This window comes from Triturus cristatus, chromosome 4_1 (assembly GCF_964204655.1).
Source record: "Triturus cristatus chromosome 4_1, aTriCri1.1, whole genome shotgun sequence".
Classification (NCBI taxonomy): domain Eukaryota; kingdom Metazoa; phylum Chordata; class Amphibia; order Caudata; family Salamandridae; genus Triturus; species Triturus cristatus.
In genome coordinates, this window is record NC_140585.1 from 30,299,116 (window position 1) to 30,315,006 (window position 15,891).

Consider the following 15,891-nt stretch of genomic DNA (forward strand, 5'->3'; position numbering starts at 1 on the left):
GGCAGGTACGTGGACAGAGTGGTGGCTCAGTCCTCCGCTATATAGTCGTTCCAGTACTGGCATGCAGGTCAGACAGTGGTTGTTCTGCGTCTGTACAGGAATGCTGAAACTGATGAGAGCATGGTCTATCCATGTGATAAGTGTGAGCCTGTCAACTAAGTTCTCAGGAGGCTGCTGGATGAGTATGAGTTCAGACACGCATTGGGAGGCCCATTCTTTCAAGTTGAAGTTCAGTTCTCCAAGGAGTATGAATATGCGGAGTAAAAGGATGAAGGGCACAATAAGATCAGCAATAGTGCGTGTCAGTCGTTATGTGGTCTGTAGATGAGGGTTCCTCTTAGGGTGAAGTTTGAAAGTGAGGCATTCAACGTTGCTGGTGGGTGTGTGGTGCAGCTGATGGCATACTTGAAGATCATACCATCTACAGGCTTGTGCTGACCGTCTTGTAACCAGTAGGGTGATCTGTGGCAATGTCTGGGACTGATGAAGGGTTTGGCCAGGTTTCCAAAGGCAACAGCAGGTCTGGTGCATGATTGTGCAACAGGTACAAGATCTGAGGCATGTCTGAGTGAACAGGAGTTGGAGCATGCACGAGTGATGTGTGTGTAGTGGCTGGTCCATGGGGTGAACAAGTGGATTGCACTTGTGGGAGGGTTCACGGTGCTCCATCTGTGATAAGGTGCAGCGAGCACTGGAAGAGGTTGAAAGCAGAGGATCGCAGTACTCAGGTGGGGGAACAGGGCTCCTGGTGCTGGGAATGGGAAGACAGGCTCAACTTTGGCACGCCAGCAAGGTGAAGCAAAGCAGGATCGGGGGGAGGGGGAGGTGGAGAAGACAGATGAGACAAACCCCAAAATAAATATTTAAATAAGTGTCACAAAAAAGGCCTCATGCGGTCCTTCATGATGTACTGTATCTGTTCATCATAGGCCGTATGAGCCAATGCAAATACGTATCGTGCAGGCCCAGCAACCAGTCTCAAACATGTGTTCTTGCGATGCACCATACTCAGCAATCCGTCCTCCAATGAAAACAAGTCTCCTTATTTACCAAAAAACATCTTTATTACAAAAAAAGGCACACTCAAGAGAAGAAACCTGCTATAAAAGTAGTGAATGTGGTCCTTGCGGAGACACCACCAAGGAGGGCTCTAAAGCAGTACCAGCCCACAAATCCCCTCCTAAAGTGACAGGCGCAGCAAACATCAGAGGAACGACTGGGGCAGGCCCGTTGGTCGCTACTCGTCATGGGTTGTCCCAGCACTCAGAAGAAAACACTGATCTGGTGTGCTGCAAGAAAAAAAAAAAAACATGAATGCATGAAATATTGCAATACTTGATAAGAGCTCCAGCAGATTATGACACTTTAGTGCATCTAGTAAAAAACAAACTACATGTCAATGTGCTTCGGATGAACATGCCATTAGTTATCCTGGGCTCCATATTCTATTTCTACTAGTCAAAGATGCTTTATCTCCTAGACCCATCAACATGTTGTCCAGTTACAGTCAAACGGCCTGTACCCATGCATTATAATATGGCAGTGTCAACAGTTCAGGCCTGAAGGGAAGGAGCAGCCTTGATGGATTGTGTGCAAGCAGAGGTGAAGCTCTTGCTCTGCGCACACCAAACATCTGAGCCAAAAACCCAACTAAGGCTCAGCATTTCAGCACGTTGTTTTCATCTAGCCATGATTTACAGCTTGTGACATTTCTGAACTTCTCTACACTTGCTGTGTCTACTCTGGAACATTTAAAATAGCTAAGCATATTAGTCTTATCACAAAAAGGTAGCAAATGTTTTTATTTTGAGCACCGTTAACCGCTCAGCTGAATGTTAAGTACTGCCAACTGAAAACTAGCGAAATAGTGAGGTATTCCAACAAATTGGGTGGTTCCCACAGCCCAGTACAAAGTAAGCATTTATGGATTTTCACAAACCACAGTAGCATTGTTAATCCTCGAACCTCCAAGAAGCAGACTGACAGTTTGAGCAGGTGCACAAGTGCCCAAAAGTGAATGCTTCACACCATGATCAGCCCTTTACAGCATCAGTGGCAACTTCAGACAAATGAATTGCTGATTTAGTAGCCCATCTCGGCTAGAACAGCATTTGGGAGACTGCAGAAAATGGTTGCAATTGAATTCAGATAAAAGTTCTGCTATACTGGTTTATGACAAATTGTAAAGCTCCAGCAATCAGCCTGGTGCCTTTTCCTACTCCCCATGTTAGACATTAGGATGTGTAGTGTGCAAAGTAAGATGGTACACATGCTGCAGAGTTTTAGAAGTAATTGAATGCTGTACAAAACCTTGCTTCAAGTTGGTCTTTATTTCCTTATTTTTATATTTGTACAAGAAACTCAAAAGGCGCATCAACAAGTGCTGTCGATCGATGCAGTGGATTACACGGCTCATAGAAAAGTAGCCGCTGACCACGAGCAAGCTCACCTAAAGGTTCAAACACTATATAGATCATATGCATCTAATAGAGAATTGTTTTTTCTTTTCAAAGGTCAAGGTAGACCATGATACCAAATTCAAATCATTACTTAATAAGATTCATAAAAACATACATGCATTTCATTGGACAATAAAAACTGATTACAATATTTTGTAACAGACTAGGCAACACAAGCTCATGAAAGCTATCTTAGAACTGATGACCTAAGCAATAGAATATAAATGAGGATACCTAAAGTGTGTGCCATTTTTTTTTCCGCATTATCCAAAGTGGTAAAAAAATGCGGCCATGTTGTGAACTATAAAACTATCTGTGCATGTTCTGAGGATTCTTAATACTTTTAACTGCTGCCTAACCCCCAACAAATTTGGTAGGATCCATTTTCTTCACAGAATTAAACACATCACAGAAGATAAACAAGCGCAGCACTGTTTCACAAACTTTCCTTCGTGCAGGGCAGCCATCATTCCCTTTATATTCCCTATCCCAAGTCAGACAAAATGCCTTTGTCTGCATAATTCCATACCTGAATTTCCCATAAAGCTACTTAGACATAGGGGACGTCAGGTTATGTTAAAAAATTAAAGAGGCTCAAAAGATAGCACTGTGGGCCAAGGATTTTTTTATAGAACCATATTTACATTTGTGCAATTAGTCTTCCCATAAAGAGCAATAAAATCTTTGAGAACGGTCTTGGTTACCTAGGGTGTCTCCATCAGAACTTCTAGAGCTCACCCAGCCCTAATTGATACCAAGATTTCTTTTTACATACACAATCAATAATACCAAATACCGTGTGATAACATTATTTCCAGTTGAAACACATAGGGTCACATTTATAGGTTTAAATACTGATATCAGGGGGGGAGGGGAGAGGCATGGGGCATCATTACAATGATAAGTAACCCCCGTCATTCTTGGGGCACATAACGACAAAGAATTATCACAATTTCGGTCAGCTCGCTTTTAATCTACTTCAGGGGTAGTAGTGGGGAAGGGGGGGTGGTGGTGAAATCACAGACGTAAAAGTTAGGCTAAGATTATCACCCACTGTCCATGTGGTATAGGCAAAGTTGCCGTCCTTCACTGTGAAGGTGCTGATGTTATAGTTTTATTGTCTTCCAAGGAGAAATGACTAGGAGCTTTGTCTGCTTGAACTGTGGTACTTTCATTTATAACTGGATTTTGGTTTTTTTTTTTAGATTAAGATGGTGGAATGCTTGCAATGATCTCAGCAGTTAACTACTACTCTCAGCTGCATCACTTACCTCGTCCCAGTCCTTACTTTATGAGCACCGTTGTCTCGTGCACAGCATTAACAAATGATTTTTTCTTCTTCTCAATAATGCAGACACCAATATGGCCCCCACAGGAAGCACTGAATCTGGGGACATACAGATAGAGCCACGGCAGAACATATCCTGTTTTCCTCTTTACTTGTACTTCTCTTTCATTATTTCAGGTACCCTGTATATTTAGTTTATTGAATATTTGACATTGTGGCCTGCTATAGTGGCCGCATTGGGCTTTCCTTCTTGCTGATAAATGGCATGTTGCCTCTCTCGGTAAACGACTGGGAGGCAGCCGCTACCGCAGGTGCCTGCTGCACGTGATTGCTGCTGAGCACAGTCACAATATTTCCTTTGGGCCGCTCTCCTTTTGTGGCGAGCGGTCAGAGCATTGGCAGTCCTGCGACACTGAGCAGTTGCATGGGCTTTGCTAGGCAATTCCCAAACACAGGAGATGGTTGCAATTTGAGCAGTCTCTCTCCGGGCAAACATACTTGCACTGATCACTGTTGTCTTCCGAGTTGCTGCTCCATACACAAGTACTGACTTTACATTTGTATTAAAAAGCCTGATCTTGGGTTGCAGATGTAGGTCCTTGGAGCTCCAGATCTTCAGCTGAAAGAAGGCAGCCATTGCCTTGTCGATGCTTGCCTTGACATAGGTATGTACAGCCTTGCTGGTCTACAACACTGCCCTGGTAGGTGAAGGCCTCAGCCTCTTCCAGTGCATCGCCTGTAAGAGCGACCACATTTGTGGGGAGTGTTAGCCTTCAGGATATTGAATTTCCCCTGTGAATATTGGTCAAGTTGTACCGATATGGCCGCCACCTCGGACTTCTTTTCCAGATGATTATGGGAGATGGGGCCAGGTTGTCTGCGAAGTCCAGGTCGTTGAGCTGCGCCCAAGGTGTTCACTGGACCCATTTCTTCTCCATGCTGTGGATGGCTACTTGTACCGGTATATGGTCAGCAAGAAGAGAAAAGGCGAGATGATGCGCAGTGTTGCAATCTGGTATGTACAGGATCCATCTTCGCAGAAGCTAGCTTGCTAATATCCTACTGAGCATAGACATGTTCCTTCATTCTGTTCAGGACTGTTGAACACTGCCTGGGGGGTGATCGAGTTATCCCTATGTGGTTTACACAATTACTCAGGTCACCTTTCTTGGGGATCTGGATATCCTGCCTTCCAGCCTGATAGCCCATTTTCCTATTCTCTCTCAGGTTCAGGGATGTTACACTAGGGCGATCTCCCCCTGGGCAGCGTTTAATGGGGCTTCACTCAAAGATATCTGCTTAGCAACCACTTGGTCTGACAATCATACTTTCTTTTCCCAATAAAAATTACAATTGGGTGAGGTTTGCTCTGCTTGCTTTGGTAGGGCTGTGCTTTCTGCAGTGAAAAGTTTTTGTATGTTTCTGATATTTATGATTTATATGGCGCACGAATCATCCCCAAGGGGATCTCTCGGCACCCAGGAAGCAGGCATCTTCATGCAGAGATACAGTTAAATAGCCAAGTTTTTAGGTGTTTAACGATAATTAAGGCTCCCTGTTTTCCGTTTTTACGGATTTTTACAGATAAATACAGACAGAAAGCAATGTGTTTTCTGTCTGCATTTATTTTTAAAAGTGGATAAATACAGAAAATTGTACTTTGTTTAAGTGTCTCTCCGTGCTCTTTCATGAATTATAGGCCAGCAGCTGAGCAGATGGACAGCATGGGAAATTAAAAAACAGGATGAAATTTCTTTAAATAACTGGATATGCCAACCTACATTTCTGGTACAATGCTAGTATTTAGTACTAGATGTATCGTTATGTAATATTTTGGCAGCTTAAATAGCCAAAACACGACAGACATCAACATACGAGTGCGCGTTTATCAGTAAAATAGATATGGAAATGTACAGTTTTACAACTTCGTTTATACGCGAAACACAAAAAAAAAATGGATAAATACAGTTAAAATGGCCCAGAATAAATATGGATAAATACAGACGGAAATGGGCAAAAAATAAATACCATAAAACCGGGAGCCCTAACGATAATTAAGGTGGGACAAGACTGCAGATCTTCTGACAACGCATTCCAATATTTGGGAGCCAGGTGGGAAAAGGCTCGACCACCCATCTTAACTTTAATTCTCTGCATTTGAAGGAGCTTTTGGCCACTGGATCTTAGCTGTCGTACCGGGGTGTACCATTCTAATTTCATAGTTAGGTATTTATGTCCCCGTCCATAGAGTGCTTTAAAAACTAGGCTTATAAGTTTGAAAACTGCTCTTTTCCCAATAGGAAGCCAATGTAACTCAATAACGGTAGGGATGGAGTATGCGCTGGTTTATTTAATGCTAGGGGTGCCGCCGTATTTTGAACGGCTTGTAGCCTAGAGAGCAGGTCCTCCCTCATCCCCACTAGGAGAGCGTTTCCGTAATCTAGTCTACTGACTAGAAGTGCCTTCATCAGGACCCTTCTAGTGGAGAGAGGAATCCAAGGGAAAATCTTTTTTAATGTGTGCATCAGTCCAAAACACTTGCCTGATAAGTCTTAACATGCTCCTTCATGGATAGGTTATTGTCCAATAAAATGCCCAGATTTTTACCCATTTTTTGGGGGTGGGAGATTCTCCAAGCCTCCACTCCTCAGTCCACAAGTCCTCTGCTTTACCAAATAATAAGTTTGATGGAATTAAGTTACAGGTAGTTCTCGCTCATCCATGTGGCTATTTTTAGCATACAACGCTAAATCGGTCTCTGGTCACCGTGGGGTCCTTCTCTATGGGGACTATCAACCTGCTTATCGTCCGCATAAGAGATGGTTTGGAACCTACAAGATTATATGACGGTGGCCAGAGACAACACAGATACTGAACAGGGTGGGGCTTTGAGGTACACCCTTGTCCACCGTTGTAGTCTGGGAAACAAGGGTGTCCAGTTGTACACATTGAGATCTATCCAATAGGAAACTCTGCAGCCACTCTAATGCCAACCCTGTGACACCAATCTCTTGCAGTTTATCTAATCAGATTCTGTGAGAGATGGTGTCAAAGGCTGTTGACAGATCTAAACGGACCAACATTGTAGGGGTCCCTTAGTCTAGCAGCAGCCTGATAGTATCTGTTACCTCTGTCAAGGCAGACTCCGTGAAGCCCGACTGCGAGGAGTCCAAAAGATCGTACTGTTCCAGATAGTCTGAAAGTTGTCAGTTGACCAGGGCCTCCATTATTTTTGAGCAGCCAGGAAGAAGAGAAATAGGTCTGTAGTTTTGTAAGTCGGCACAATCTGCTGAGGGTTTCTTGGGAAGAAGTTTAATAAATGCCTTCTTTCATTTTGATGGAAAGGAGGAGGTTGCTAAAGAGATTGCAGATTTCACCAATTGGATTTACCAACTCCATTGCTAGGTCAGACATGATGTGGGGAGGCGGGTGAGCCACATCAGATGGGGAGCCTGACTTAATGTTTCAGCAGTGGTAGAACTTGCTCCCTAGTAATAGTTGCAAAGGTCTCCAGTCTCGGTAGGGAGGAATTATCTGAGATTAGGATTTCTTCCCTGTTCTCCAAACCCTGCTCAAAGGAGTCAGATATTGTCTATCTTACTTTTGAAATACTTGTCAAGCTCACCGCAGAATTCTCGTGTGGGGAGTGAAGCAAGATTGCCGGTTCTTGGAGTAGTGAACTCCTTAAGAATCCTAAAGAGTTCTTTGGAAGAACACTTTGCCTCATCTATTCGGGTTTTTTCACAAGGGGACCCAGTAAGGTAAGCAAGGACCTATGGGTATCGATTTTAGTGAACACCGGTCCTTGTCAGAGAATACAGGAGAATTAATATAGAACAATCAATTCTATATGAAAACTAACTAGCCGGATAGTGGAATTTAATCCAATTTATTTTAAGTAATCAAAACACAAAAAATAAAAAAAATTGTGGGATACAATCCTGTATCCAAAGACATAAAAGTGAAGTGGTTCATGAAGAATTGGTGACTTATAAGTGAGTAAAAAACAATCACAAGACATTCAGGCAAAAAATAAAAAAAGCTTGTTGAAAATTGTGAAAGATGAAACAAGCGAAATAATTCACACGACCGTGACACAGTTGTACAAAGATAATGTGTGTGCACTGTGTTTAAAAGGTAGACGACGTTTCGATCCAGTTTACAACAATAATGGGATCATCATCAGGACAGAATGATTACCTGAGAACATACACAAGAGTCTAACAGTTGTTAAGACAGAGAATTTCAACGAGGGGAAAAAAACATTATGCGTGTTAGAGGAGAAATTAGAGCAAAGAACGCATTATGTAAACAACGCACGAGTGTGTTCTATTGTGAAGAACCTTGGGAGTCAATTAGGACAAAGCGCTGGGGGTGGTATAAGGTGAGAGCGCAGCGTTAGATCAAGGGAGGAGCTTCAATACAGCAGCCTATCTAAAGAAACTGAAAATGCACTTTTTACCTAAAGTTGGCTACCCAGAGATTAGGGATATTAGACTCCAAGAATTAGAGCAAGGAACGCATTATGTAAACGCTGAGGTGTGTTCTCTTGTGAAGAGCCTTGGAAGTCAGTCAAACCACTTTAAATCGATTAATTAAAATCACAAACGTACATCACAGTGCTACATATAACTAATTAGACACAAATACAATATAACAACAACATTATAAAAATTCATCCCGACAAATGCATATATCACTAAAATCATATGGTGAGTTGTACGTCAAGTTTTTTCCTTGCCCGGGCTGCAGCAACCAGAAAGTTAGCGATGTTAAAAATGTTCCAAGGGCAATTTAATAGTTGCAAGTACATCAAAGCAGGTTTTACTTGATAAAAGCCTCTCCCTTGCAACAATGGAATGATGTACTTCTTTCTGCTTTCAACATAATGTTTACAGAAAAAGATAAAGTGCACAGTGTCTTGGAGTGAGCAACCATCACAGTTACAAAAAGCAGCATCTACGGGTTTACTCCATCCTTGAAAGCTCCCTAAAACAAGGTGAATCAGGTTAAAACGAAATCTGGTCAACAACCAACGATGATAGTGGTTCCTGACCAGCTTAAGGTAGGGCTCAATCTGGGGAGAGGTTATTAGTAAAAAATGAGCCCTTACCGAGGTTTTTGTAAGCTCCTCTTCCTCCCGCTCATGAGACCTTAAGTTCAAAAACTGAACTTTAACCCAGCCAATATCCCCCTTAGTAATTGTTTCTGGGTTCTCATAAATCTCTGGACGCCCTAGCTTATAAAACGTTTTCTTGATATACAAGAGCCAAGGGATATCGGCCATTCTATCTAAACTGATGCACTCTCTTAAGATCACTCTGTTAAGGGACAGTTCAACCAAAATGTTAGGGGAGCCAAACTTATATGATCAGAGACAAAACCCATCCCCAATTCTTGGTGTATTGAAAAAGTTGGAGATGATTGGGGGATGGAGAGAAGTGAACGAAAAAATTGGTTTTCTGCCATCTGGATTCCCTCCGCTTTTTTATACCCCCAAATAGCAGCACCATAAACCGCTATGGCTAGACATTTTGCCCTGTAGATGGCAAGAACTGCGTCACATGGTTTGCCACCCAAGCGTCGGGCAAAACTTAATATAGCGGAAGATGATCTACCTACACTATTCTTTTTAGCTATAAACTGAGGGGCCCACGAGCATCTATCATCAAATATGACCCCCAAGTAGGTAAATACCTTAACTCTAGTAACCTCCACTCCTTTACAGTAAAATTTGTTAACTTTATTTTTCTGAGTACCCAAGGACATCACATGCGATTTAGAGCTATTCACCACAAGGTCCAGTGAGCTCATGAAGTCCCCGAAGGAGTTCAATAATCTCTGTAATCCCAGCGGGGTACGAGCCAGAAGGACAGCATCATCCGCGTATAGAAGAGCAGGTAAGGTACGGTTCCCTATACACGGAGTGTCGAGGCTGGCCTTACCTAGAATTAGATCTAATCTATTAATATATAGGGTAATGAGCAAGGGGGCCAGGAAAGTCAAATTAAGAGAAAGCGCTGGGGGTGTTATAAGGTGAGAGCGCAGCGTTAGATCAAGGATAAGGAAGGAACTTTGATAAAGCAGCCTATCTAGCGAAACTGAAAAAACGCCGATAACCTAAAGATGGAGGCCCGGAGATCAGCTAGCTAACAATTGCCATGGTATCACCGCCCTCGTAACGACCCCTCTCCCCGTTACAGGTTAAATTCTGCTCATCGAGCATCAAGTTGCCACCCATCTACTCGGCTCATTGACCATTGTTGCTGCATTGCCATCCTTACTGTTGATCAACTGACCGCCCCCCCCCCCCTGCATACCCAATACCAACACACATGAAGGTAAGAACCGACGGCCCACGATGCGGTTCTTAAGCCACCAACCCTTAGCTTCACGCGCCTTCCATTCTCCCTCCTTTTATATTACAAGTTCCCTTGACTCGGCCACTTTTATCTCGGATTTAATCCCTCCTTGCCGGTTACTCCTACATCGTGACCGCCATTGGTAGGTTTTATTTTTGACCGCCTCCCAGCAACTATACCATTTGCCTTTTCAGATAGATGGCTTTCCCTCTAATTCTCGGAGTCCAATATCCCTAATCTCCAGGTCTCCATCTTTAGGTAATCCGCGTTTTTTCAGTTTCGCTAGATAGGCTGCTTTATCAAAGCTCCTTCCTTATCCTTGATCTAACACTGCGCTCTTACCTTATAACACCCCCAGCGCTTTCTCCTAATGGACTCCCAAGGTTCTTCACATCAGAACACACTTGTGCGTCGTTTACATAATGCGTTCTTTGCTCTTAATTTCTCCTCTAACACGCATATACTCCCCCCCCCCCCCCCATTTTTTTCCCCCTAGTTGAAATGCTCTGTATCTTAACTGTTAGACTCTTATGTATGTTCTCAGGCAATCATTCTCTGTCCTGATGATGATCCCATTACGGTTGTAAACGGGATCGAAACGTCGACCTTTTAAACACCGTGCACACCATTTATCTTTGGACAACTGTGTCACGGCCGTGTGAATTATTTCGCTTGTTTCATCTTTCAACAAGCTTTTTTTGCCTGAATGTCTTGATTGTTTTTTACTCTCACTTATAAGTCACCAATTATTCACGGACCACTTCACTTTTATGTCTTTGGATACAGGATTGTATCCCACTATTGTTTGACTCACTTATAAGTCACCAATTATTCACGGACCACTTCACTTTTATGTCTTTGGATACAGGATTGTATCCCACTATTGTTTGTTTGTGTTTTGGTTAATTAAAATAAATTGGATTAAATTACACTATCCGGCTGGATAGTTTTCATATAGAATTTATTCTATTCTATATGAATTCTCCTGCATTATTCTGACAAGGACCGTTCACTCATCTATTCGGGTGGCTAGAAATGTTAGTCTTGCTATGTTGCAGTTGTTAAGGTACATCCTATGTACTATATTATAGGCCAATCTGTCTTCCCCTAGTTTTGATTTCCTCCATTTGCGTTCTCTAACTCTGCAAGCGGCTTTCTCCACCATTAAGCTATCAGAGTACCATAGGCAAATTCTATCATGGATTATCGATGTTTTGTTCGGGGCAATAGTATCAAAAGCCCTTATTATCTCGGACTCCACTTTGCAGAAAGCTTCATTGATGTCATTACAATCACTAAATCGCGGAGAGAATACTGTACCAAATCTTTTTGCTGTTCTTTTCCTCCATTGTCTGCGCGTAACTCTCTGCCCTTGCGGCAGACCTAGGCATTTAGGGGCAGAAAAGGAAAAGCTCAAGGCCATGTGGTCCGACCAACTTACTTCTTGAGGTGGTTCTATAATAAGACTGGAAATATTTGTTAAAATATTATCAAGTGTATGACCTGATATATGCGTCGGATTAAATACTCTAGGAAAGAGGTCTAACGTTTCCATAACTGCCAGCAGATCAACTGTATCAGTATTAGTATCAATTTCAAAATGAAAGTTAAAATCACCTAAAAAGAAAAAAATATTCTGTTTGCAGGACAAATGGAGCAAGTGTTTCTAATAGTGAGGCACAAAAGGCCTTATTTTCCCCCGGAGGGTGATACTACTGCTCCTATTACTTTATAGCCCTGGGCGGGTCCATGGAGATAATCATCAACTCCATACCAGGAGATGAGATTGTGTCCAGAACATACTCTGTTTGAATAGACAATGGGTGTTGTCTTTGTCCCCCCCCCCCCTATGGCTTAAGTGTATGCTAATGAAGTAATGACTGGCGAGGAAGACTGAAGACTTAGGTAATGACTGCTACTTATCAGTACTGGTAATTACTCCCAAGTCAGACTTTCTCGTCCCAGTCCTGCATTCTATCGCTCCCTACGAGGGAAGTGACAGGGAAGGGGGACTTTTACTAGGACTTTTGCTTGGGTACTACAGAAGTGTTTTGCCTATATATTCCTAGATTCATAGTACTTCCTGTGAGTGGGGGCCATGTTGATGAGGCATTATAGTAATAGTTTATTTTTACAGATGAATGCTGTGTAGAGGCACAAAGGCGCACATGAAGCAAGAACGGTGGTGTGGAAGGCTGACTGGAAGTAATGAAGATCACAGTTAGGTAACAGTCATTCTAGTGCCACTCCAGACAAGAACCACTCTCGTAAAAATCAAGGTAAATTCCTTCCAAATAGAACAGTCTAGCCCATACCACATGGCCAACCCCACCCCCAGAACGAAATAAAACAATAGGCCAGCAAAAATCAAATCAAGTCGAAAAGTTCACCTTAGTCTCCTCCAGTCACAGCACTTTACTGTGCATTCTTTTTAAAAACATCCACGATGACCTCTGGTTCTGGGAACTTCAGCTTGCGTGGGGGCCCCTTCTTGATGCCGCTCCACAGCTCCACTTCTGTTAAACACAAGGACTGAGCAAGTTAACATTGGCTTTTCAATCATGGTAACTAACAATATACCTAACAGTTAACAGGTTGCTCACTCACCTCGTGCCTCTACTCTGCTCTCTCTCCACCTCCTATCCCCTCCTCACTGATTGTTCCTACATGCCTGTGCTTCTATCCTGCACCCACCCACTTCTCCCACGAGAAAACACTTGTGCTAATTGAGATGGCCCATTCACAGCCGAACAACTTCTTTGTTCACACGGACCTGTGCATCCATCTTCACTGCGTTCACCCTCACAAGAAGCCCAGTCTATTTTAATAGGTTACACCAGTCCCAAAGGTTCTGCCCCCAGGCGTGGCCTTACTTACTGCTTCCATCTTCTTTCACCAGGGTCACCTCGAAGCTGTTCTTCCTTGGTTTCTCTGTGTTTACCTCCACCTGGAGGTCTGGGGTTCCCTGACGCAGCGCTTGAATCACTGCATCGGCCTGACGCCCATACACTCGTCAGCTCTTGCTGTGTTGGAGCAAAATTTCGTTGTCAGCTACAGCTTTATTAGTTAACCAAACGAGCAGCAATGTTTCTAGGTTAAGAAAACAACCACAACCCCTAAACAAAGTAAGGTTTTTAGTCTAAATTGCAGGTGCCTTTAAGACATTTAGTAGTTATGGAATAGAACGTGTTTTGAGACTGCATTAAACTGCTATAATCCTTTGTGAACTTGCAATGGTTTATGCTGCAATCAATGCTCCCTTACTTTTCCAAAATAAGGGAAGCATCTCATATTTGGGGAGATGCAACGCTCCACCGATGCGATTAGCACAAATCTGTCCGATTCCTCCCCTCGCCACACCTCTACATGTGGAGATGGATTTACTTGGGAGCCAGCCCACCCCAGAGCCCTTTTAGGAAGCCAAGCCACACTCACCAGTGCTCAACGACCACACGCAGCGAGCCCTCACCACCGGTCCCTTTCGCTTTCTTCTCCGCTCCTTCTGCACCGTTCACCTGGCCATTCATGGCATCTCCGGCCTCCGCCACCTTTCTCTTCCGGGCTTTGGGGGCCATAATTGTATTCTCCTAGAGAGAAGCGGTTGAGAATCACTCGTCCATGGGTGCATTCTGCTCCAGTAATGTGCTAATCAAAGGTGTGTCATACACAAGCTGAGGCTGCACACAGAATGGCAACTAGCATGGCTACACAGACGGAAGGGCAGGGGGGTATGGAAGCCCTCAGGGCAAAGAGGGCAGGGCTCGACTGTGCGACCGATGGGTGGCGCGCTCAAGAGGTACCCAACAACCTGGGGTCTCACGCTGCTCATGAGCTGGCAGCTCCACAATCTACACACCAACAGCACGAAGCACTTCAGCCACCCCCTCTCCCCCAAGCGGGGAGACATGTGGGCCACTCTGCACACGTGCTACGAGCTCAGAGCCCTGCACCGCCCCCCACCAGCAGTGATACACCCCGTGGGTCACTATCCACAGGCTACCAGCTCCACATTCAGAGACCGGCACCCCCTCCCCCCCAGCAGTGATGCACCCCGCGAGTCACTCGCTCCATGTGTACTATCAGCTCCACAGTCAGAGCCCTGCTCCCCAGCAGTGATACAACTTGGGGTCACACTGTGGTCACGAGCTGCCACAATCTAAAGAGGCAGCATGAAGCACTTCACCCTCTCGCCCGCCCCCTCCCAGCAGTGATAGAACCCGTGGGTCACTCTGCACCGGCGCTACCAGCTCCACAGTCAGAGCCCTGCCCCCCCCCCCCAGTGATGCACCCCGCGGGTCGCTCCACGTGTGCTACAGTCTATGCTCAAGGCCCTGCTGCTGTCCCCCCTTCTACCAGTGATTTAGTGCCCATAGTGCCCCCCCCTCCTCATGCGCTTGACCCGTTCTAAGCACAGGGGAGCGCCTGGTGGGGCCCGAAGGAGAGGGCGCCTGAAGCTCTGCCGCCACCGCCCTCCCAGGGAGAGATGGAAGGCTCGAAGCCGTCGCCATACCGCCCCCGGTACGGAAGTCCAGTCCCCGCCCCGGTCCCTGGCGTCACCTACCTGAGAGAGTGCTACCAGCCGGGAATACGAAGAGGCAGCGCCCTGAAGAGGAGCTCGTAAGGAAGAGCGCTCAGTAACTCAGACACCTGACCTCTCCCAAACAGCGCGCGAAAAACCGAGTGTCACGTGACAAAGCGCGAGCCAGCCAACGAGCACCCGGATCGAACCATCAGAGGGGGAGGGGGGATACAGCCATTCTTCACGGGTGAAAAGGATGCGTCTCTCTCGTGCAGCCGAGCCTTTGGCTCACAGAGTGGGACTCGCTATAACGGACACCTGCCTGGCGGTAACACGCTCCTCAGGACACCCCCGCTGCAGCCTCAACTTGGTGCCTTCCGCTCTCTTACCTAACATACCTGAAGAAGAAGGCGGGGCCTCGCTGAAGAGACAGAAGAAGGACAAGGGCTCGACTGCCATGTTTGGAAGGGATGAAAAATTGTCTAGCAGTCGCTCGACAAAGAATTTTCAATTCTATTAAGGACACGGAGGCGAGGATTATGCTTCCCAATCTTTACTGACAAAATACAACAGCCAATAAAAAACTTTAAACTTGCATGACCCCCGGAAGGTAAACCCCCTCCAGTGTCTGCACCAATCACCGTCCAGTCCTTCACATAAGTGTCGGTGTAAACGTCGTGAAGTCCTCTTTCTTTGCGATCAATTTCAACCGTCCAACCATAACTGGAAACTCAACGTGACGTAGAACCTTGTTACAACCGGAGCTGTCCGCAACTTCCAGTGAACTCAGCACTGCAGGTATACTACTCCTTCAGGCTCAGGTCTGCTTGCTCTGGTCACCTAAAATGGAAACCAACACCGTAAATTCCATTCCAAACTAATGGAAATACCGTAATTATGGATTAACTCTAGGGTGGGTAAACTGCATTATAATATACATAATATTGTCACTGCACTGTAGCCTGGATAATAAAATGCATCATAATCAACATAATATAGTCACTGACCTTGTAGCCTGGGTGGGATAATCCTCGCCTCCGTGTCCTTAATAGAATTGAAAATTCTTTGTCGCGACTGCTAGACAATTTTTCATTCTATGTCAGTCCACGGAGGCTCAGATTATGCTAGTTTAAAGTTGTTCCACCACCACCGAAGCCACATCCACAATAGGTTTATGATAAAAAGTCTTAAAAGTGGAATCAGTAGACCAATCCGCCACAGTCATGATGTCTTGCAGCCGGGAACCGGCGCCAAATGACTTGG

General features: G+C 44.8%; 1 protein-coding gene across 1 annotated transcript; it reads right to left on the minus strand.

Moving 5' to 3' along the window:
• Window positions 1-1,042: 1,042 nt before the first annotated feature.
• On the minus strand, window positions 1,043-15,014 carry SELENOH (selenoprotein H). Its single transcript, XM_085651389.1, has 5 exons — window positions 14,671-15,014; window positions 13,545-13,696; window positions 12,987-13,132; window positions 12,500-12,625; window positions 1,043-1,289 (listed from the first exon to the last, which is right to left on the minus strand). Exons 2-4 carry the CDS (start codon window positions 13,682-13,684, stop codon window positions 12,525-12,527), a joined length of 387 nt encoding a protein of 128 aa, XP_085507515.1. The 5' UTR covers window positions 13,685-13,696; window positions 14,671-15,014; the 3' UTR covers window positions 1,043-1,289; window positions 12,500-12,524.
• Window positions 15,015-15,891: the final 877 nt, after the last annotated feature.